This window comes from Hyalella azteca, unplaced genomic scaffold (genome assembly GCF_000764305.2).
Source record: "Hyalella azteca isolate HAZT.00-mixed unplaced genomic scaffold, Hazt_2.0.2 contig7540, whole genome shotgun sequence".
Classification (NCBI taxonomy): Eukaryota; Metazoa; Arthropoda; class Malacostraca; order Amphipoda; family Hyalellidae; genus Hyalella; species Hyalella azteca.
The window spans coordinates 318,618-344,343 of record NW_025937663.1 but is presented as its reverse complement, the minus strand read 5'-3'; the positions used below and the strand labels follow the sequence as shown (position 1 = coordinate 344,343).

The following is a 25,726-nucleotide window of genomic DNA, read 5'->3' as shown; positions in this document are numbered from 1 at the left end:
AATCCTTGGAAATAGAGAACTCGCGTGAAGAATTTTGTATTTTCGTTAATTATTCAGATGCTCTAGATTTTCACGGTGGTGCGACAGCCTAGCATGCGTTCCAGGGCATTGATCAGTTTAGTTCAAATCATTTTAGTATTTTTTAAAACTTTGGAGCTATGACGGGATTAAATTGAGTTGCATAGTGTAATCCGATTGCAGAAAAGGGATAATAATGATTTAGTTTTTATTTTTTGACATTTTTATTCGGAGTATACGGACCTTCAACATTCATAAACATTACAAAACATTAGACATTAATTCTAAATTAAAATGTACAATATCCATCCTGCCATGAATGTATATCCCGATTAGTAAGTCATTTAATTATGGCTGGGAATATTACATTTCTAAATTATTTTTCAGCGAATATCTGAAGGTATTAAATTTCTGTAAGCGTAATCGAATAAAGAATATTTCAAAGTTTTACATGCAAGGACTGATGTGATGGATAAGTATTAATAAATACAAAGGATAGGGCTCTCATTAAATATAAATATAAATGTGCACTTGTTCAAGGAGAAATCTTCGCACAACAATGCTGGACGATATTCAGAGTAAAAATTTTGTCAGGGCATTAATTGATCGCAGTCATCGCAAATCAATTGAATCTCAACTAATAATTTCATACGAAACTAATTATGTACAAAAACATTAATATCGTGATGAATAGCAATATAATATTCAGAACATCCATTTATACAATTTTTCTTCGTACAATTGATATATACATTATTCTATACGACATAGATTACTCACTATTCAACAATATACGGCCGGCTTGTCATTAGCAGTATAAAAATTTTCAGCTGGAAAACATTCTGCTGAAGTCAGTGTCATTGAATTTGAGTTTAAATATTGGTTTGCATCAATATTAAAGTTTCGAGTGAAAGAAACTCCGATGTTAAATTCATCAAGTTGAGATTGAAAACCTTGAAATTGGTGGTTACACTGGACATTCGACAAATGTTCTTGGTGTATCGATTCATCAAAGTGATCACGCGATTCCCAAAAAATAAATTCCTCAATATTTTTGTTCGTATTCTGGTCAAGCAACTTTTTATAGCTAGCGTGTGTTGTTTGCAACGCGGCTCTCTTTGTTTGACAAGCACAGCCACTCAGCACGATGATGTTGGTAGCGACTGCGGCAATGATGGTGGCCGTGGTTTTGGTGTCAACGGCATCGGCGGTTTCGACGGCCTCGGTAGTGTCCACTGTATTTATGGTGTCGATGGCATCGGTTGTGTCAACGTTACCGGCGGTTTCGGTGGCATCACTAATGTCCACTGTATTTGTGGTGGCCGCGGTTTTGGTGTCAACGGCATCGGCGGTTTCAACGGCATCACTAATGTCCACTTTATTTGTGGTGTCAACAACATCGGTAGTGTTAACGATACCGGCGGTTTCAGCGGCACCACTAATGTCCACTTTATTTGTGGTGTCGACGACATCGGTTGTGTCAACGATACCGGCGTTGTCGACCGTAATAGTTTCGTTAACAGAATCGGAGATACCTGTTGAATCAGTGGTGTTTTTCGTGGAAGGTTTCGCCACGATCATCGCTGGAAGTTGCGACCCGTGAGTGACCGTGAGGAGATGACGCAGCAGCAGCAGACACAGCAAGAAGAGAAGAGGTCGGTGATCCGCTCTAGGGTGAGCTGAGCTCGTCTGCATTGCTGCTGGCATCTCGCCTGATGACAAAACAAAGAAGGCTTCGTTTACTGCCTACCACTTCCGCTTCGTTAATTGTTGATGCTAAAAGTGATGCTTTATGTGACTTACGATATATTTTTTGATGCGAAATAAGTGATGATTAATGTGACTCACAAAATCGTGCCGTTGATTCAGAAAGTGATTCCGTAGATATGACTAGTGGAAACCATTCATCAGGTAATAAAAATACACTTGCTTTGAGGCAGTACAGTAAAATGAAAAAGCTAGTTTATTGCTGCGGGAGCCAGATTTAAAACTAGCGTAACACATGACGGAATCAAAAGTACTAAAAGATTTGTTAGAATAATTTTGATGTGAAAAATCAAAAATACTGGATTGAAGACGAGACTGAGAAGACTTATTGCCTTTATTCTGAATCTGATTATAAATCAGAGATTACGTTGCGTGCGGTAGCGATGAAGGAAAAAACAATGAAACTTGATACTTCTGATGATACAATGAAATTATTTCTCCACTAATTTGTCTTCCGAGTTTTATTCCAAGGCCCCAGATGGTAATATTAACGAATATTTTTTATCATACCTACATGCATCATATTTGATCTTTTCGATGTATCTGCCCTCGAACAAATCCTTTGATTGCGCGACAACCTAGATTGGTCTCTTCTCTCAATTGGGTCTAATATTGGACAAATTTGCGAGCAGCCATTTACTTGAAAGCAAGGCATTGAACGTGCATTGCGAAAAATTGCTGTTCAGGCAAAATTTCGAATATATGTCATTCAATGACAAGAAGCCTTCATACACGTGCCACAATCATTGATTTGCTTGAATTTCAATGTCATTTATGATCCGTGGTTTATAGAACTGAAAAAGACTCAAGCTTTAAAATCCAATTCAATTTTACGAAACAGATTGAAGTTTTTGAAACAGAGAATATTGGTAATTCTTCCAATTGTCTCTTTGCCCTCATTCTTAGCAATGAAAGGGATAAAAAATTTTAAAGCCATTACTCAATACAAACTGAATGAAGAGAGTTAGTGACTTATTGACAAACAAGCTCATGAGTTTCACCGTTTACAGTTAACGACATTCAAGAGTTTATTCGGCATTCTTTTCCTAGTGAGCTGGTACTGAAGACGCCGGACTTTCTTCAGAGTTAGCAACATTTTATTGAGAGTGGTGAACCGTAAATCGAGACTCTGATATGTATCACTCTCACCGTTGAGTACGTGAACCCTGAGAGAAGTTGGAGCTGTGTTCGATGGAGCACATGAGTAGTTACCGCTGTCAGAGCCCTTCGCCTCCTGTAAAGACCAATAAAGACTTCGAGTCAAAGACTAGAAGACTGAACACCGTTCCAAACAGTGAAGTAAAGATTAAGAGAATGTTTTTGTTCCCAGTAAAAGAATATGACGGATTTGGAGCTTTGTGAATTTGTTTTGATTATTCAACACAAAAGAAGTAAGGTGAGCTTTTTTTCAGCAAGGATTTTGCTGACTTATACATAGGAACGAACAATGTAAGATGCTGTAGGTAAACTGAAAGCCACAAAATTTTTGTTTTTTAACCACCTAATTAGGATGTTTTGTATTATGATAATTTATGTTATGCATAATGCACTTCCTGCAATTGCTTAATTAATTGTACATTTATTGCGTAAAGAGGGAATTTGAAGTTAATTCGATTGCTCAGAGATCATCCTGAACCGTTGCTCATTCAGAACTTATTTAAACTCTTAAAGGCAATTGAAGAAATTAAAATTGATCAAATTGTAATTGAATTTCTATCCAGTCTTAGATATATATTTTTGCATAAAAAATAATCAACTGGAAAATTGCAATATTTTGAGTTTGAATTAACTAATTTATTTGAAGTTCTCAGCTGATGCATTCATTACTGGAACTGCAATAGGGAGAACTATTGGACGATTGTTCGGCTCCATTCTGAATAGAAGTAATTTATGTCAATCTAATGAATTTATTATGATTTAGCACTTTCATTCATCACACTTATTATATAATATGATCATCAAATGCTAAAAAAATCATTACACAGAAATCTAGAATAAGGTGCTGGAAAAAAGTAATGATAAATAAGACTATTATACAATAAATGAATGAACGTCTAGCTGAAAAATATATATGAAAAGATCGAGGAGAAGCTCCATGAGAATAATTTTAAGGAGAGGATTTCTTGAGAAATTATTCCCGAGTAGCTAGAGACGAGGTCCCATGAGGAACAATTTCAAAATAAATCTAGAAAACGTCTCTTGCAACCCCGCGCTGGACTGGAGTCTGGCTGCGTCTCGTCCATTAGGCACATGAACTCTGGGGGCGCAGCTCTCGCAAGTGTTATGGTTGCTATTCTTTTTACGGACTGACTTTGTAAGTTAGTTTTAGTGCATCCTGGTTATTGCTAGTCGACTTGTTCCTGAGAGATACAGCTTGTCGGCTTTATTCTCAGATTTTTTTTTTTCATTCGTAACGCCGCGGCCGGAGCTCGAAGCATTTATACCAATGAAACTTTCATTTTATAAACTGCAAGCGCTGCATTGGGAATAACTGCACGGAATTATAATTTTATATGTTTTAATAGCTAATAAGGCATTATGAAATTCAAGTTTTATTCAGATATTTAGTCTGAGTGCATTTGCTACTTCATTTGAATGGGTAATATTTTCCCATTACGAATTAAACGAGACGTCAACACAGATAACACGAGAGATGTAACCTCTCAGCGGAGTTTTAGAGCTCACAGGCCCGTGAGAAAAACTTGTTAGGTTTCTGTAAAAAAAAACAATTAAATAAGTAAATTGATATAAATAAGTAAATGAATGAATAAAAAATTACGAAGTGATAGGGCTGAGCAATAATATACTTTATATATGCTGTCCAGCATCTATAAAATGTTTAAATGGCATATGCAAATAAGTTTTTCTAAAGATGAATCGACAAACAATATGTAGTGAGTAAATAAATATCATTGGATCGTTGTGGCCTTTAATATGATAGCAGGAGAGTATAAACAAGATTGACGCGTTTCTAGCGCAGTGAATATTTAAAGTGTCGCTATCACTTCGTATGAGAAAAGAAATGTTGATAAAGAACAGCTGAGCAGTGTCAATAAATAATGATATAGTTCCTTTAATGAAATGCTTTTAACTCTGAACATTGCTTTCCTTTTATGATATGCTCTAAACCCTGGACATTGCTTGGTAAACTATATAAAAACTTATTATAATAAAAAGTACAATAACCTGTATCAGGAGATAGCCACGAGTTACGTTTCCTCTCTCAGTGACCACAGTGACGCCACCTCTAGGCGAGTCGTAGTTCACAACCTGAAGGGAAATAAAATCAAACGTGTAAATTCGGAAGTAATTAAAAGTGCACTGAACACGGCCGACATCGACAGAAGCGCAAGGCGCGGATTTACCAACTCGAAAACGAAGTTTCACGCTACGATTTCCGGACGAGGCAAACTCTAGGACTGTCAGCCGCAAATTTGCGAGTTCTGCAGCTCAAGGATTCTGGAGCACTGGGGTGGTATTTCATTTTTGTTGCTTACGTTCAGTGTCTTAAGTGATGGTCATTTGAGTTCATTTTCCAGCGGAGGGCGATGCGTGTAATATTTTTTTCACTTAGTGAAGCATTTGTCAACTGAAATGAAGCCGCCACTGCCACACGTGCTCATGTAAATTTGAATGAATGACTTTCAACGTACATTGTTTCAAAGTGGATAATTTTTTAAATTTGATTGCCGTAAGTGATTTTGATTGCGGTAAGTGATTTTTTTTATTTTGATTTTATTGAAAAATAGCTCCAAGTTTCATTCATAACGTCTGCAAAAAACAGCATGTTTATATAAGTCATTTTAGCTGCCTTCCACTACTTCTCCAGAGAACCTTTTTTTCAAAATGAAATTCCAAAGTAAAAAAGTTAATACAGTTCAGTAAGTTAATCAATCCAAAAGTTAATTTGATCTAAAGAGTTTCAGAATAGCTCTAGTTGAATGATTTCAACAGGTAAAACTCAAAAAATACATTCCTGGCAACACTGCAAAAACAACGGATCATAATGTATTTTTGCAACAACTGTATTGTTAGGAACAAATGGAAAGTTGAACACATAATCAAAGTTTCAACGGGCAAATCAGGGAATTTCCTCTAGCCGAGGAAATCCCAACAGCCCTTTGATGTTTTAAAAATTAGCTTGTCCGGTGAGAGACTCCGGCAACGTGCATTTTCAATGATGACTTGAGTTATTAATGCTCAACTGAAGCAGTGCAGTGCCTCTCTGAATAATCCAGGTTTCTAAAAGCAAATAACGAAATGAACAGTAAATCAATGTAGAAACTTACAAAATATACGTAAATGAATGTTTAAATAAACTCTACTGTACAGGTACTGGCGTCCTCGTTATAAATTATTCAACATGAACAAACATTAATTTATGTTTTCGGATGGGATTTCAGTGGAATATCGGTCTAAAGTTTACAGTGATTATTGGTGCTTAGTATTTATGGATTAACGTCAAATTTCACTTTTCATTGATGCTATGACATCGTTCGCGTTATCAGACTAAAACTTCAGGATTTCTACTCAATTAAATAATATAACAATTAAATTTAATAATCAATATAATAATTACGCAGTGATGCGAGAATAGAGCATGTCTTAAGAAACGATTAAAATTTTGAAAGGAAAAATTTGGAGAACTATTTTATCTGAATGTGACTAACTGAATTGAGGAAAACTGTATCATGGCTGGAAACAAATTTGCCTAATTTTGAATTGCATAAATTAGCAGCCAATCCGGCCGCCATGATGACTAATCTGGAAAATAATAAAAAATGGACGAATGCTTTTTATCAATTTTTTCTGGGGTAGTTCCAAGATCAACCTAATGATCAAGCGGCCGGCCTGGATAGACGAGCTCGAGAAGAAATAAGAGGCTGGAAATAAAAGAGTTCTTTTTGATTAATGAAGACTTGGGGACTGGCTTACCTGATCATCGTGGCTGTCTCTTATACACATCTAGATGTGTATAAGAGACAGGTTGTCATGGTCGTCACGAAGCCTGACGCTGTTGTCATGGTCGTCACGAAGCCTGACGTTGTTGTCATGTTTGTCTAACTTAGGACACGATGCAAACAAATTCATACCAATACACACTCATACCTGGAATCGCTGATCGGTGGTGTAAGTGTAGCGGTCGACTGTTAGAATGTGCAGATCTCTTTGACGTATCCAAGATACCTGCCAGAAGAAACCAATAGTTGATTCAATATTTTGACAGTTATTTGAAGACAAATTTAAGCGTTGATTACTTTTTACGATTAGATTATATATTCTCCTAGTCCTTAAATTGAAAAGCACACAATTTTTATGAATTTTTTGCTCATGCAAGCCAGGTATTTATTTACGTGAACATTGAGGGGAAAATTTATCGCCAGAGGTCTTTATCTAGACAGTAATTTACTTCCACATCAATTTTCACTCAGGCTCCGTAATTACCGTTCGAATACGTCCCCTGTAAACACACGTTCCCGGCGTTATTGGATTAAATTGAACCTGGGGTTTTACTTGTGACAAAAGAGCTTACGGGGCTCCATTAAATTTCAACTGCACGAACATTAGGGCCATTCGGGCTCGAGTGCCGTCTTTTCTCTTCCTGTTGGGGTCAGGTTTCCGTTCTCGGTTATTAGCGGGAGAACTCGGCCGCCTGCTCTAATTTCCTGCGGCTATCAAGTCACTCAGCGGAACAGCGGCCCGAACCACGAAGTTTTATGTTGAATATTGCGCGTCCAATGTACATAGGAGGAAACGGTTACAACTTTAATTGCATACTAGAATTAATCCACTTATTTGAGAAACTGTTCTACATTGCAAGGAACAAACGATGATTGAATGGTAATTCATTTTTTTTTTCTCGGAGTGATTTTTTTTAATTTAATTGTTAATTAATTAATTTAATTTTTATTTGATTTTAATTTAATTTTTAATTAATTTTAATTTAATTAATTTAATTCATCGAACATTGTCGCGGGCTTTCAAATAATTGTTTTGATTGCAGAACAAATTATAATTATTAATATCGTCCTATTGTATTAATTAGACGTGGCAAAAAATGTCCATACATACAAAGAAACTATTTCAAACCACTATTTATTTCTGAATACTATTTTAAGCAAAACAACATTATTTTAAATTAAAAGTTGTAAACCGCGAAATTATCATTAAAAAGCGTACAGAGGACTATTTTTCCAACTTTTTCGATTTATTCAGATCATAAACTAATGAAATATCATTGATATATTAAACATTTTGTGGCTGGTAATAATAATTATTGCATATCATCACTTTGATGAAACGTATATTCTGCGTAATAAATTTATCATATTCTATCCATTAATTCCTTGAGCATACAGAACATGCCAAGCGCTTGACTGAAAAGCCTAACTTCAAATGAATTTATAATCCTCCTCAAGAATTCAATAGAAGGTGGAACGGCGCCTTCATTATCTTTCTTCAGAATATGGAAGCTCATTAGGCATTTCCTTGGTATTGTGCCACACAATATAAGTAAGGCTTTGTACCAGACAACGATTCGTGCACACGAATATTCGTAACTAGGATAATTACCGCCTATCATGCATGAAGCAGAAATTTAATGGTAACTACGGATCCCATGTTATTCAAGTCAAAGCTGGAAATTTTGTGACTGGAATCAATACACGTTGTAATGGATTCACAACCGCATTACTGTGCTTTGTAAAGTAAACCTTCGACAAAATTTGGTCATGCAAAAATGGATCTAAATGATAAGGTCGTCATGTTCAATGTCGACACAAACAGGATATTTCTTATCGCTGTACGACCTTTTTCCTAGCCAGAACTTGCATTGTACGACGAAGGGCCGACAAAATGTTTTAGAAAATTCGTGAATGGTATTTCGAAATGTATGGGTTTTGGGCAACAATTTCGAAGCGATGAGAGATTCTGGCGAAGCCCCATGGCTATTGTTGGCGGGGAGCCAGGGAGCAGAACCCGTCAATTGTCAAAAGATGGCAACAATAACTGGCGAAACAAATGAGTTTCCAGGGAGTTCCATGACACCCGTGGGCAACGTAACCCTACATCTGGAGTTTATTTGCAGCTTTTACGCTAGCCTGTTTCTTACGGCTTCTTTGCGCTGGGATGGAAATGAGCTCCGGGAAAATCGAACTTTAGACGATGTTCAAGGGAGGCCTTTTATGACGGATAGACAAATGACGCCTCGACGAGGCAGAGTAATGGCCTTCCCTGATGTTCCGAAAGTTTTAAAGGGAGAAATGTATATAAGATTGACAGACGTTCAATGAATTGTGGTTTGCAAATAATATCTCCTCTGTTTCCAATCTGATGTTTTTCATGACAAATGTATATTACTCTTTTTGTGAACTCCCTTCAACGAGGGTGAAGTAAAAATTTTTGTCAATGAAAATTTAATTGTGAATCGTCTTTGCCAGGGTGAAAAACAGTCTCAAGTGTGAACGTACGTAAATACTCTCTTTTTATTTTCAATTTCCAACTGTATGAAAGTTCGAATGCTCGCGATCTTTCATCATCGAAAGTTTTCAAGCAAACTTTTTAGCTATACATCGTATTAGCCTTGGAGCGAAAAAGTAGAATTTTGCCTCACGAATTTTTTAGGAATAAAAGTTCGAAAGCAACGCTCCATCATGGCTCCAATGAGTTAACACAATTCCCGCGTCGCATACAAAATTTAGAATTTTCAAATCTCCAGGCCTATAACTTTATTTTTCACATTGATGAATGTTCGGCTAGTTTTATCACATGGGTTAAATTTTTTAATATTCTACAGATTCGCTAAGCTGCTGCTAAGAGCCGATCTTCAGTGGGGATAAAATTAAAAGATCTTAGCAAAGAGGATTTCGAAAATATCTCTTGAATCGTGCTCAGCTCGCAGGAAGTTAGAGCTCTGATGCTTCATCCCACGAGGGAAAAGAGCTTCTGTGGGAGCATTTTTTATTCTACCACAGCGTCGAATTTCATGAGCGTATCGCCACTTATACGAAGTAAGGTTGCCTTTACTGACACCTAAGTTTACACGATATACTTTAGAATATTGAATTAAATATGAATGGATTGTTGCAGGTGAGGTTAGATGTGCATACATATATTTTAAACGTTTGCGACGTATTTTAATTAATCTCAAAAATTTAGACTACTTAAAAGCAAAGAAATGATAGACCTGTATTCTCTATCCATCCATCTTCTTTTTCTGACACCTGAAATGACCAACTTTTAAGAAAATTTTAGTGGGTCATCTTGTTTTGAACCGCAGAATATGCAGAGTCGAAACAGTGACACATAACAAACTTGATTTTAATCGGAAAAAGTAAATACAATGGCATACTTGCACGCTTAAATAATAGGTTGTCCACTGGGCTAAAATATTTGGCTTAATATATCACGTTTCTGTGATAAAACTCCATTAATCTAAATTAGGAAAAAAGAACATACTTAACGTAAAGTGTAGTTCACTCACGCTTCGGTTGGGCAATAAAACTACAATTATTTTAATTTGTGACATAGAATATCCTTAACGTAAGTAAAGTATAGTCTACTCACGCTTCGATTGGCCAATAAAACTACAATTATTTTAATTTGTGACATAGAATATTCTTAACGTAAGTAACGTATAGTCTACTCACGCTTCGGTTGGCCAAGTTGTGAACAACGCAGTGAAGATACGCGGCACTGCCAGTGAGTCCTGTAAGGTTCTTGGGCGCCGCGTCATCGAAGACTGGATGCTGAGGCAGCACGCTGCCTCCACGGCCTCCGAGTTGCAGAAGAGGTTTTATCGGCTCTACTGGACTGCTGCTGGAGCCACTTAGCTGGACACGTCCTCCAGGAAAGTGCAGCTGAGATTCAGATTTCAGTTTCGGCTTTACGTGCTGCTGCAGGGGCTGAATCACCGGCAGTGAAGGGTATATTGCTTGACTGGTGGGCTTTACAAGATGGTTTTCGTTAGCAATCTCTATGTCACCATAGTGGGAAGGTTTAATTTCGTTTATCTGATCCGAAGCTTGCGATGAATGTGGTTGATACACTTTGTGGCCTAAAGAATTTTGATCGTTCGCGCCATAATTTTTATTAGTGCCAGGAAGGTTGGCAGGTTTCCGGTTAAACGGCTGGTGTGATTCAGTATAGTCAACACTCACACGATTCAGTTCTTGTGCTTGATGATTTCTCTCTCGTTCAATGGCCTGGATGGTCTTCCGGTTGTCTCTGCTCATGCGACTTCGAACTCTCATTGTCGAAGTGAGTGGTGCCAGGGTCGTAAAGAGGGACTCCCGTTGAGGAGCCACTTTCAAGAAATGGCGAGTGAGAAAAGTCTTTTCTCGGTCCATAAAAATATCCTCGGCCGTGTTCGAGTCTGATACATTGTTTTTCTTTGATAAATTTTCATAGGAGTCAGTAGGTGAAATCGTTTTATTTTTGTTCATGTACAACTTCTTGCTCTTCATGTTTACTCTGACCACTGAATTCTTAGAAGAGTTCTGGACGTAATTATTTCTAAGGTTTCGCCAGAGTTTGTTCCTTTTGAAGCCTTTTGGTTTTCTTGCAACTGAATCAGTCACCAGGTTAATCGTTGAGAGTGATGAGTTTATTAAGAGATAATTAGAGCTCACGTCAGATTCCAAAGAGAAATTTCCATCAAAAGATCGATTCTCGTTGACCTGCTCAATACAGCCTATCAAATCGTCACTTTTGTACAGCGAAGGCTGGTTCAAATCCATGAAGGGAAAATCATTCTGCCAATTCATTGGATTCGAGAAATTCGGATCTAGCTCTGACTTCGATGCATTTAAATTAGCCAATTGTGAATATTCCTCGTTGTAGACGATGAGATCGGGGACGTTGGATTCGAGTTCTTCGAACGCGTGACCTGTAGAGAAAATAAAGTTGCGATCAGCAATTTCGAGCATTGAGAACGTCACATCATCGGATATTTTGCAGTCATCCATAATTATGAAAGCTTACGTGGAGATAGAGGGACACATAAATAGAAATATTTTACTAAAGTTTCAGTACAACGTAAAATAATATTTATATTATCATACAGGTATATGCGTATAACCACCAAAAACATTGCATTGTTCAAATGCTCAAATTTAAGAACCCGAAACAACAATTAAATTAGTGGCAAAAATTATTCAAAATATGTTGTGAAATTATTATCGATTTTGAAAACGCCTCATGAATTTTTAATTTTTTTTCGAAGTTTTTCGTCCCGAGGTTGATTTCTCAAATTATCACCATACAAACAAACAATAAAATGAACTGAAAACTTGGTTTCTCAATTGTCTAAGAATATATATTACAAAATAACAATTGAATATATATTTTTGAAGTTATACGTATTAGTGTATTGCTTGAGTCTTTTCTTTGCTTGTACCTGTATCTTATTAGATACATTTTCAAAATGAAACTCATGGCAGTTAGAATCTAAACTTGCCTGGAAATCAAACATTAAGTCTATAAGCCGCAATCAAAATCATTGTACTGTTAGATAAAAATCAAACACCATTTTTTCAGGTGTTAACATGTCCGACGTTCAGAACATGTCCGAAAATCAGCTACTGCAAGTTTGGTGACCGGCAATCTCGATAAAACAAGGAAACAACGTACGGCGCTCCTGACAATCCCAGAAGCGTCGATATTAATCCGGCCTGTGAAGGCCTACCGCTGACATATGGACGTTCGGGGACCGTGTGACCAGGGCATCAATCTTGATACAGGAAATGCGTTTTGTGGCAAATGAAACTGATTTTGTATACTGTATATCTTAGTATTTCGTTTTCTGATATGTATTACCATGTACAATTTAGTGATTAGTTTGGTTACGAAAAAATTGCAACTTATAGAGGAAAAGGAATAAGTCCTATTGAACATTTTTTTATATATGTCTCTACTCGCCGATTAGATCCTTTTTAGGTTCAATGGATATATAATGACATTTTTGCGTAATTTCGAGTGTTAATATTATTTTATTATCAAAAAGTTTTAAATAAACATCATATATCATATATCATATATTTAGGAGATATGTTTTTTGTGTGTTTGTTAGAAGCCATGCAGATGCTGAAAATACATAGTGATTTATTTGCGAGCGTATCCGCTTCAGAATATTGCTTGAATATAAAATTTCATTGTTATCACGGTACCAATTAAGACCGATTGGAAGGACTGGACTGACAATTTTTTTCCACATAACTTGCCAATTTTAAATTTTCACAAATTTCCTAAGGGACTTAAATGATGTCTGATTCTATGAAGAAGTTTTATCGGAAATGAACCTTCTTGGTGGTATTTTAGTTGACCTACCAGCTAAGGAATGGTTCCTATCCTGCTTGGGAGTTGACTTCCCTATAAAGTGTCCGCAATCGTAAGGCTGGAATGGAAAATTACAATGTTGATTCTGTAAACTAATTGAAAAAATTCTTCACTTACATAGTAATCTATTCAGGTACAAAAAAAAAACGGTGTGAAATTAGTGATTGATATAGGAATTATTGTGAGACAGCAATTGATTTGACTAATATCGCGTGATAATATATCATTAGGGAGAGGAATCGGGTCAAAGGGAGCCATACTATGATAATAAGTTATAAGTTTGTAACTCCGTCAGCTAATTACTGACGACTTTCCAAGCTGAACACACCTATCGCAGACGAAAACTCGGCCTCTACATGTACTTAGGCCGTTAGGTATACTTGAGAAAGTTATGATAATACGTGCACTAATGATGAAAATGATGAGTAATTACAAAAAATTGAAAGAACATGTTTCATCGACGTTCAGGAACATTACGATACAATATGACTAAAATATTATCGTAAAAAAATAATTTGCTTATTATTAATTTATAATCGGGTTTTTACGATGCAGTCTTTTGAAACAAATACAATTCATTTTTATATAACAGAAATTCTTGCTCATTTCCACGCAATTTTCACTTATTGAGGAAGTTACCTGATAAATTTATGTGGTTTAAAATTCTATTATGCCATTGCACCTAAGAAATTAGGAACTTAGTTCTTAAATTATCAAATTGCTCATGATTTGTTTTTGCTTGGATAAGGCATATTAACTGATACTGATTTTAATTATTCATTTTAATTAATCTTCGTAATTTCATTCATTAATGTTAACGATAAAAATGGTCCGTTGTTCGCATCTAGTTTCAAAACATCTAATATCAGGTAACAACTTTCCAACAGCTCTTTTTGTCATTTGATTGATATCGAAATTATTCGTGAGACTGCTATTGATTTTACTAATATAGCGTATTGATATATCCTTCGGGAGAGGAATCAGGTCAAAGGGAGCCATACTATGATAAAAAGTTGTAAAAAAATGATCGTAACGTAAATGCGGAATAAAATGTCTAAATACGGAATTTTATGCACATCTGATCTTTAGAATGTTACAATAAAAATATTTTTTTTTGCATTAAGCAAAAACAATTTACTTTTGGTTTTCCTCCCGATCTCGTCGAAAATGTTATCTTCGATCAATTATTCGTTTTTCGACTAAATCGACGTGGAATACAATGTTTCACTATGCAACTGATGCCGCAGTTAAACTGCTATTAAAATAATAATAATATTCAATTCCAATTTACTCTCAACCTTCACTGGCTTCCGATAGAGGAATGGTTTCGAGCGCCCTTTTGGAGATCTCGGAGAAGTTAGAAGAAGCAGTAAGAGGTCGAGAATATTGGACACCATCGTCGCGTAACGATCATAATTGGGTTATAAAGAAACGGAACGAAGAAGGTAATGCTTCGGTTGATCGCCGCAGAGAAATCGTAAATAATGCCCGCTTACGATGCCAAGGGTTAACTCGATGATTGCTCCAGAAGCGAATGAATGGGTCGGTCGAACTGGTATCCCAGCTTCATTGACTGAACTTTCATTAATCTACAGGTGCTAGCAGTTTTTTTGTGTTGATTTTTTTGGCACAAGTTATTTGTTTATGACTGTTGCATTTATTCTTTTCATTGATAATTTTTCGGTGACGTTATAACAGCTGTTCAAAATTGCTTATAGGTGTTAAATTTGGATATTAAATCATTATATAGCCGTGTTTTAATCGATATTTTAGCGTAAATTTATACTGTTGGCTTTCATGCGTCTGCTGTACATATTCAAAATCGCAGAATGGACGCATCCCCATATTGCATCAGCCAAGTTTAACCTCAACTTAAAGAGTTGGCGCTAAAATATCGTTAACTTTTTTGTTTATATCTATTACAGCATTTGTTCAAATGAAGCCAATAAGTGGCAGGCGACAAACACTTAACTGTGGGGATAAAATTGGCTATTAAAGTAATCTTGCATGTTTGATTATTTATAATTTAGTGATGAATATCATTTACAAGCAAAGCTGTTCCTACCCAACCACGATAAAGTGTGGATGCTCAAAAAAAAACCATTAACGGCGAGACAATTTCCATTTCATTCTACTGTAATTGGTTGGTAAATTTCACAACTTAAATTTGTTTTTTCATAAGCATTTATGATATGTTAATCAGCATTAGTTCTGATAAAATATTCTCGTTGATTTCCACCTGTGAATGGCTGACAAGCCACAATAGGAGTTACAAAGAAAAAATATTTTTAATAAAGCGGAATATTTTTCTGAAATTATTCGGGGTTTTCTTTTGGTTTGAAATTTTCCGCGACTTGCTCCAATGCTCATTCCACTAGCCTCGGCATCCTCGGTGAATTGAGGCACGATGGAATTTTAGAATTCTTTAATATTGAAAGAACGCATTGTTATCTCAGTGTTATGAACGCTGGCTGCTCTTTTTCCAATGAATTGAGGAGTTTAAATTATCCTAGGATATGAATTATGAAAAATTTCTACTCTGAGTTGCATTTGTTGGGAAAAACCAATAAGGAAATTTCTGCATTTTACATCAGACATGCAGAATTTTGCCTGCACGTAAATCAATATATAAAATGACATTAATAAATTGAATTCATATCATTTTGTCGTATTAAATTAATGCAAATAATTAAGTGAACACAATAAATTGGAATTTGTTGAATTATTCGATACAAATTCATTTGCCGATCAATTTTCAAAATTTCCCGCTTGGTTCCTGGCTCTATGACGCAACGATACAATATCTGAAATCGATACCCTTGCCTTGGAGGTTTGAGTGCTTTATGATCACGATTATCCTTAGTACAGGAAACTTGACTCGCTTCTTCTAACGTCTCATCGACGAACCTTGTCATTGGAAAAGAGTTATTCTTGTCGATTTTAAGTGACAGTAACTGCGATGCTTGTCAGACGCTTAGCGTTTAGCCGAGCGAAGTTTAATGAAGATGAACGATTTCTTCGAAGCGCTTCAAACTCGAGAAAAACTCTCGAAATTTTTCAACTTGTAAGCGCTACGAAGTGAGGGGAACGTGACGTTTTCGATGGAAAGATATTGTTGATTTGTTGACATGGAACTGTAGCTTAAGCTTCAGCATGTATCATAAGGTTTTTCAGTAATATTAAATTTAAAATGAAAAATTGCTGTGGCAGATGATAAACTGTTGAAAATAATAATAAAATCAAGGAAATAGTAATATATTCTGCAAGTATTTGTAATGCTTGGAATTCATATACTTCGTGAGAGTAAAGAGGTATAGTACGAATGGTTTTGTTTTTTTATTGCATTATTTTCCCATATATTTCTAAAGCGATTTTTTGATTCGTTATTACGGTTACTGCATTTGACGAGACATTAGCAAGAGCTTAGTGACGTGATGCAAGTTACTCGCTGCCCAGATTTTCCTCTCTCGATATTTTCATTCACGTAATATTCTAAGTTCAGTAAGAATCGATAAATTCAAATTTTTCTTTAGTTTACAACAATCGCTTCTGTGTTAGTGAATAAAATTGTTTTGCATTGGTTAATTTTTCACTTCGGCTTAGTGTTCCGTAATGTCGCCTAAGTTTTAGGCGACATTACGGAACACTAAGCCGAAGTTACATTGCGTTAAGATTGTAGTTATCCTGTACTTATCCTGTCCACTCAATCATCCACTCAATCACGTGAATATTCAATGAAATTTTCTGTTAATGAAAATTACTGTAAAATTCTCATTTCATTCTCAGAAAATTACTGTAAAATTCCATTTTCTCAACTCTGTGCATTTCAAAAACTCTTTCCCAAAGATTTCCAGATCTCATTCCTGAAAATCCCAATTTATTTATTGGTTCTTGCTTCCCGATTCTACTTATTTAGCTGCGGCCAAAGGTTTTATTTGATTAGTGAATAATAATTTATCTTTGTATTTTACCCCCTAAAGCTCGGCAAAATAAGAGGATGATGATTGTGAAGTGTACGAGGTGAATTAAATTAATATCATAATTGTTCTAAACTAATTTAAATACTGAATAAATAAACATCATAGATGTTTTAACCTAATTTAAATACAATGATAATTAGCAAGAATGAATTTGCCTTTATTCAAAGCTGAACCTTTCTATCGTATTACGAATCACAATAATTTAGTTGAATTTTATTTTTGAAATAATGAGCGCAATAACTTTACCGAGTACTTTACCTCAAAATTTGTATGGGTCTCAATATCGATACTCATGCATTTGCCTGCTCAGATTACAATGGAGACAGATTAGATTTGATCTAAGATGACCATCCATAGTCTTTGCGGTGAACTTTCAAATATTGTTATTAGACTTGCAAATAGCAACGTGGTCGTCACGAAGTAGCTGCCAAATACGAGTATATACTCTAAAGATAATGCCCATGAATATTTTCGGTAATTTTTGTATATAGTATATTATAGTTTAACATGCGTACATGTAAAAAATTATATTAATTTAGAATTATTATTTTTAATATTAAAATTTTGACGATCGCGTCACTCATTGATATGATTATACCACAAACAGATAAAATAAGAGGGTACAGCAAACAATATCGCAAAAGATAGATGCGATAGATGGTAATTCAAGTTTTTTAGTCGTTTTACCTGCCCTCAAGAACAGCATGCAAACAAGAACTGAAATTAACTCCATGGCAAGGCAGACTGTCAACAGAGGTGCCTTATTAAATTCTTTATTGAAATTGGAGAGCTCGTGTCTAACTTTGAATAACATGAAAGCTATTTAAAAAAACGAGAAAACATAACCAATCAATCAGTATGAGGAAGCCAATACCCTTCAAAACCACATCCAATACTCCATATCTTGTTTGAATTTTAAATGGATGTTTCTGGATTCAATTATCATTAACATGAACTGATGTAAACATGAAAATTGGTCGTTAGTTCGACTTGTTTGTTGTGGATGGAGTTTATTTGAATTGCATATGAAGAATCCTTTGATGTTGTTGAGTTGAAGTTAACAAGAATAAATCGACATGTGGGGTCTTTATAATTGCGGTAAATCTTGGAGAGGATTATTTATTAATTAATCCTTGAGATATGATTATTTATTAATTAAAATGCTAAAAATACGTATAATAAAATGAACGTTCGTAATATTTTTTGACCTGAAATATGAGCTAAGCATTGTTTCCCATTATATAAGCGAGTAAATTTTAATTAAGTGGGGGAGATTTAATTAGATGATGAAAATTAAACTCTTATATCACTGAAGCCTCCTGCATCACGCAGACCATTTAAATCGGAATATTTCGACTGTTCTCTTCTTGCAGATGCGCCAGGAACAATGAATCAATAATATCGATATAAAAAGCTACTAATATTTCTTCTTGTATCTTGCATCGAAATTATTCCCTTCAAACCGTACCCAATGCTCAGTAGGGTGATTTACATCATATAATGAGAGGTATCATTTTTTTCTTGCGGAGACGAAATTTATGTTCCAGTTCAACGAAGTCTTCCCGACTCTCGCCATCTCACGCCTCAGAGGCAAGCCTGTAAGCGTGTAGCTTTTTAGTCAGCTTGAAGAATTCTCTTTTCACACGAGAAGTTAGTCACGCAAGGCTCTTTTCTGTATGGAACTTTCATCCATCACAATATCATGGCTATTAATCAATGGAAAAGAGCGAACCCCAATATTGGTTTCCCATTCATGAACCGAGGACGTGCGAGAAGCATGTCAAGTGTTCAGGCTTTGCCCTTTATAAGAGTCACGCACAAGTTTACCTTATGTTTTTCTCGAATCTTCTTCTCGATTTTCATCGTACAATACAATAAATTTATGCCTGCATCGAGGTATTTGTCTTAGATAGTTTAAGACTTGTTAGTTCGTTCAACACATAACTTAAATGTTGCGTGGTATAAAAGCGTGCCAATACATGGTTCTCAATGATGTACTTGCCCAAAATGCTCCCACTGAATGATTTTTTTTTCTAGTAATCCGAATAGATGTCGCAAGGCACTTGACTCGAGGAAATATATTAGAATATTTTTTAGGGTCTTGACTGTTGAAATTATCAAAAGAGGCGTCCGGAGAGATCTTTTCGAGGAAAATTAATTTATATGATGGCCGAGATGAACCTGAGGAACTGCCAGCTCCCATTCATTCCAACATACAGGTTCAACCGAACGAAAATATCGCAAATAAATACTACCACGCCATTAGATCGCATTTCGAACTTCAAAATCTTTAAAAATACAGGAATCTCCCACCATAGTTTGCAACAACTCTTGTACGCAAAACATAAGTATATAAATTCTAGGCAAAATGTTATTCGTCGACAAAGTGACAAATTATTTCGGTCTCTTGCAAGCCACATAGCATAGGAATCACATTAGGTTGTTTCCAATTAATGATGAAAAACGATACAATTCAGGATCACGATGGATGGCGTCAACGATTTCTGGGACCACTTCATTTCGCCTGAATGAAAACATTTGATCAAAGGCGCCACGCGGACAGAAATTTATGGAGGAGCTGTCACGTGGAAATCCCTGTAATTCTAAAGGCGCTCCTTATACTTCATCGAATGGACCACGAATTAATTACAGAGGTTATTCCCTGAAGATTTATTGAGATTGGCAGACAAAGCTTCATTACTATGGGCTGATGTCACTGATTTTAGCTTTTCACAGGAAATAAACTATGGGCTGATGTCACTGATTCTAGCTTTTTACAGGAAATAAACTAAATCATATACCTACATTTCCACAAAACCTGTTCTATAATAGTTTCAATTACGGGAATAACGATTACAATATAGTTTTTAATTAAACGGTTCTGGTCAATGAAGTTCACGGTCACTGATTCTTAATAATTTTGACAACAGGAATTGACGGTTCCAACTTTTAAACAGTTGTGACCAGTGGTGTTGACAGTCGAGGTTTATTAACAGCTGTGCCAAATGGAGTTAATGGTCACGGTTTCTTAACGGCTTTGACGAATTTAGTTCACGGTCACGGTGTGTTAATAGCTTTGGCCAATAGAGCCAAGGTTAGTGCAGAGTTTTAGTTATAGCCGTCATAAATACAAGAAAAGCTTGGTCATTTGCTCAATAACAACGAGCTTTATTCAAAAGCAAAACCCCTTACGATCTACGAGTAGCGTGACATTACTACCGGCGCTTGTCTAGCAGCAAAATTATTAATAAAATTCAATCTGTAGAAATATTCTTGCAATTTGAGTTCAAATGGCGAAAGTCTTCGAGAAATGTTAACGTTTTTTAATGCTTATTTTATAGATTTCCAGTTCTTTCTGGAAAATGAAACGAGTGTCAGTTGACAAGCAGTCAAGTTAATGACGACAAGACGTGCTGAACTCCACTAAACCGCAATTCATACAACATGTTCACATTTTCTAAGTAACTCAATAACTCGCTTAAATTCGCAATAAAATTTGCTTGATTTTTGGTTAAAGCAAATTATCATCATATCAAATCTCAATGCGTCATCATAGTAAGAGGGCAGATTTAATGTAGAGGGAAGTGTTTTCGACCATGAACTCGCAATTGAATTGTTGTGTGTTCAACTGTTCAATTCGATAGTTTTCAATTTGAATTATTTGAAAACAGTTTTTCCCTGCTTCTTTAAACTGTGACTTGAGTTTGAATTATGACTTGAACCTGTGAACTAAATCAATGTCGACTACCTGGTTCATTTAATAGTGTTTATTTTTCTAGCTATTGGAGAAACAAGTGAGAAATTCATTCGCAATAATGTAATTACATCAACTAACATAAAGAAATTATAATAAAAAATTTAAATATAATATGAAATAAAAGCAAAACAAATTAAGTGTATATTTTTAAATAATTGAATATATTTTTTATGCAATCAATATTATTTATTGTTGACCATTTGTGCTTAGGCAGACATTTTGTCAATTATTTCTAAATCTTTAACTCTTTAAGCGCCGTTTGATAAGTATCACTTATTTTATAGCGAAAGGTTTTCCTAACTTGAAAACCTTATCCGACCTTCACAACATAGTCACAATTATAACAGTCGCTCCTCGCAAAACAACTTTGAAAAGTTTAATCGACGTAAATTCAAAGTTTAAATGCATAATCAACGTTGATTCAACTTTAGATGCCTGGTATGGTGGTCTCTTGTATACCGAACAAAGTTGAGAGCTGACAGCTTAAACTAATTAATGGGAATTGCAGCTAAAACCTGGAGATAGAAGCAAATATAGTACTGAGACTAATTCGGCGCTCATTAAAGTGAAAAAGTTCTTCATATAATCCGTCCAAGTTACGTTACAAACAACACGTTGTCTTGCGGAACAAAAATTACTCATTGCTTTGCAACGTTGTGTGTGATCCTTTTGATCGCTTCCTTCGCTCACAGCAATCAATAATGAGCTGTTTTTACTCAGATTCACCTCATTAAGTTACAAAAGTAGCAATGATTAAAAGTTAGGATTATTAATGTTAACAAAAGAGTTCGTTTTCGATCAACAATCTTCAGTGGAGTGAGCGCCTATTATAGAGCATTGCCCAACACAGTTTGTATGTAAATTTCCATTCAAGAGATCTATAAAATCTAAATCTATTTAACTCTATTCTTCAAATCATTTCGTGTGGTCTGAGACTGGAATTTAACCCTCACAACCGAAATCAATTGACGTTGAGTTCCTTGAATTGATAAGGAAAGTATTGCTGCCTTGAATCTTGTCAGCGGTTGTTTGAATATTATTACTGAATTCATTCCATTGATCTTGTGCCTGGTCCATGTGTGAAACTAATTTAACTAAATTGGGGAGTAGCTCTGCTCCACATTAGATAGGTGATATTATTGTGAACATATGTAAAGGTAGCAAGTCCCTGTCAATGTAAGATTGGATGATCAAAAACGAATTTGGGTAGGGAATCTTATTCGACGAGGAAATTTAATTGCATTTTTTAATTAATATAATAATATATATTTTCAGCTCAATTAGGCATTTTCATAGCCAACATTACGTGGCTCATTATGATTCGTCCTGAATAGATTTGTCCTTACAATTTTTTTAGCAGGCCGAAGTGCTCAAAAAATGAAAACAAAGACAAAATTTACAAGCTAGGAAATTAGCGAGGAAAACTAAAGAGCTTCAATTAGCCATCATATGGTCAAAAAATTAAAAAAATTAAAACAAAGACAAAATTTATAGGCTAATTTTTCTGAGACGAACACTAAAGAGCCAACATCTGGTGCATGTTGCACTCTCATCACGACAGGGCAATCGGAAAAGTTTTGAAAGCCAAAGGTAAAAGTCTGCGCATTTGGTTATTTATTAACTTCCCTGAACCAGTTTAGACGATTCATGCATCATCAGGTGCTCATTTCGTCCGCATCACCCACCGATACAAAACTATTGCAGTTATTCATTGGCCGTGCGAGTACATGGATTGCTTTTTGGAGCAAAGCAATAAAGCCCTTTGTTCTGCTGGCCCACAATCCTTTGTGGAGGCATCACCAGAAAATGTGTTCTTTCAAGTCTTTATTGATTGCACTGGCTCAGTGCATTTAATCACTTCTGCAATGGGTACATTTTGTACACGAGTGCTTAACTTTATTCTGCTTTGGCTAAAATCAATCTATGAACGCATTTTCAACGAAAATGTATACCGTTATATTAAAGGTTTTGTTAAAATGAATACGTAATTTTTTGCCGTATGTACAATATATTTGGTTGACGATTGTTTCCGACAGATAAAAATATACACCTATGAGTTTCAATAAATTTGATGTAAAATGAACGTTCAATTACAATATTTATCTTCAACGCATGATATATTTCAGCCAAATCAGAGGAAGTCCATTAGCCATTGCAATCTTTGTTCCACAATACCGAACAATTTTTGCGTTGGTGGGGTTGGGGCGAATAAAGTTTATATAATAATTTGAAGACGATACACATCTTCTTCAGATAAAATACATTCGAACAGATTTGTAGCAAATACGTAATAGCTTCGGAAAAAATGTATAGACCGTGCAGCAACTATGTGTTTAAAAATCAGACTAGGGTAATGTGTCATCTATATGTGGAATGTCATGAATGAAAACCACATGAGTTTTGGTTCCATAAAATCGACGAAATATTTGAATTTCACAACTTAAAGAATTTATCAGAAGAAAATGTTTACAGAGAGTCGCGCATTGCAGCTCAGTTAAGGTTATTCAACGAAGTTGCAATTGGAAGTTTTTTTTCTAAAACAATCTACAAGGCACATACTACGGTCATCGCAACAAACTCGTACCTCGGTAACATACAATTTGATGAATTTCAAGCAAAATTCCAATTTTAAATGTTAGAAATAAAGCAAATTTCAATTTCATATAAAATTACACTGAAGTATAATATAAATAGTATTTATGTTGCTAAAACATATGCAATGATCAGTTGTTTCAACATTTTCTAGGAGAAACATGTTAAACGACATTTCGCTGCATAGTATTTTGCTATAGCATCCTAAAATAATGGCCGGCTTCTGGCTAAAATTTTGTTTCCAGTAATACAATATGACAATGTTAATTAGTGCTATATGAAATTATGCTTTCAAATACAGTATCCCAATATTAAATAGTGTAGGTATGTTTTAGTTGGGACTTAATTTCTTTATTTGATGGAATTATGTATTCTTATTTATCATCAGTAACCATTAGGAAAAAAAAATTATCAATGTCATGTAAAATTGAGTGGCTTGTAATACTATCACTACAAATCGCGTCACTGAGTAACTGATACTAATTTTTTCAGTAGTGAATTAGATTCTACTGGTCTTTGCATTCTTGTGGATTAATATTTAATAATTCTTGCATTCATGTGGATTAGCTTCCTAATCTATCCCTCACACTCAATGACCAAAAAATTCCGGTAGCTTCAGTTAATTTACCCATATTGGTTTTGTGCACAGTAAAAATAAACTGAAACATTGAATTATGTTATTTTATTCTTCACCTGCAAATTTAGTCGCATCTTTTCCGCACTATTTTCTGCTCACGATGAGTTAGGTATAAAGAAAACATTGAATTATACAAGTTATATTCTTCACCTGCGAATTAAGTGCAACTTTTCCGCACTATTTTCTGCTCAAGATGAGTTAGGTATAAAGGAAACATTGAATTATACAAGTTATATTCTTCACCTGCGAGTTAAGTGCAACTTTTCCGCACTATTTTCTGCTCATGATGAGTTAGGTATGAATGAAATTTCTATTCTCGCTAAACTTCAGCAGCAGGGAGCCTCCAGAGCTCTGCAAATTCAATAAAGTCTTTGTGATGCAATGAAGCCTGTCCTTCCAGCCTCAAAAATTCAATGTAAGTCGGGTGAAGTGCCACATTTCGTTAAAAATGTCATTATTCTATGAAAATCCAATTTTACAAATCTTGTATTGTATTTATATTTTAAATGATACAGAATTTTTTGCGTGATCTCGGGTTATTTCACAATGATAGATGTAGTACAAGTCTGCACGGGTGAGACGCATGAAGATATTTGAAAAACAATTCAAATATTTGAATGAATACACAAATTATCGCTCGTTGGTTCATTTAAATGTTCTGTTTTCAACATTAATCGTAAGAAGGATTGTGATAACAAAATTAAAATATAGTATATAAAAAAATTTTAATATACTTTTTCACATTACTTATATCAATAAATTCTGTATATCATCGTTTTGAATGACCTCCGACAACAATATCCGAATACGCAGGTAGTATAGTATATGTCACGCTACTGCACAAATATGTTTCAAACTGTTAAATAGTACTCTAGGAAAAGCACCTTAATGTACTATGAAAAACACCTAAATGTAAAAGCACCTAGGAAAAGCACCTAAAGCACCACAGCTGCTACTCATCATCAATTTCGGTTTAAATAATTCAGATGCCGTTAATTGGTTCACTCTGTTACTCACCGCTGTGTGTGAGTAAAGTCCATAGGAAGAGAAGCAGCACGAATGAGCTCCTAAAAGCCCCGCTCCCCCGATGAACCTCCATCATTCACCTGCGACCTTTTCTTCGCTGTGGAGAGGTGGAAGACAAAGCTTTTTTTCTTGCCAGAAGACACTGAATGTTTCACCTGATCCTGCCACTGCGCGTTCGATAATCCTTTAGACAAAGGTATTGGTAAAAATTTTCTTTGCGCTAGATAAAAATATGTATTTTTTCAGCTCATAATTCACAATACAGATATTTTTCACGCGGTTCAGCGTTTAATTCCTTATGAATGGACTATATTTACTATTTAAATCCGTTGGTTCATCAACACAAAAAATTAAGTCAAGTTAAACACACATTGTGAATTATTATTTATTATCGATCCTGTCTGAACGGAAGGACAATAATATAATTTTTAATTCATTTCCTCACGCTATAGAACTAACTACAATTTGTGGTGCTCCTTTCAAATCACTTCTACTAACTAGCGTATATATAGTATAAATCACATTGTATAAATCACATTGCAACGCACTGAATCAGAAACGTTACAGTACATATACAAAGCTTCCTCAGTTAAATTGCTAATCACTTCTTTCACA

The 25,726-nt window shown here is 35.2% G+C and overlaps 1 protein-coding gene across 1 annotated transcript; it reads right to left on the bottom strand.

Moving 5' to 3' along the window:
- Positions 1-241: 241 nt before the first annotated feature.
- Positions 242-25,465, bottom strand: LOC108669471. Its single transcript, XM_018156813.2, has 7 exons — positions 25,103-25,465; positions 10,434-11,671; positions 6,895-6,972; positions 6,721-6,750; positions 4,972-5,055; positions 2,935-3,019; positions 242-1,730 (listed from the first exon to the last, which is right to left on the bottom strand). Exons 1-7 carry the CDS (start codon positions 25,185-25,187, stop codon positions 802-804), a joined length of 2,529 nt encoding a protein of 842 aa, XP_018012302.1. The 5' UTR covers positions 25,188-25,465; the 3' UTR covers positions 242-801.
- Positions 25,466-25,726: the final 261 nt, after the last annotated feature.

What these genes read in the sequence shown, in the direction of transcription:
- LOC108669471 (XM_018156813.2), bottom strand. Translation starts at nt 25,187, where the DNA reads ATGATGGAGGTTCATCGGGGGAGCGGGGCTTTTAGGAGCTCATTCGTG. An exon ending in ACAACTTGGCCAACCGAAGC is followed by an intron (nt 6,973 to 10,433) that starts GTGAGTAGACTA and finishes TTCTTCTGGCAG; the next exon opens with GTATCTTGGATACGTCAAAG. An exon ending in GAGACAGCCACGATGATCAG is followed by an intron (nt 5,056 to 6,720) that starts GTAAGCCAGTCC and finishes ATTTCCCTTCAG; the next exon opens with GTTGTGAACTACGACTCGCC.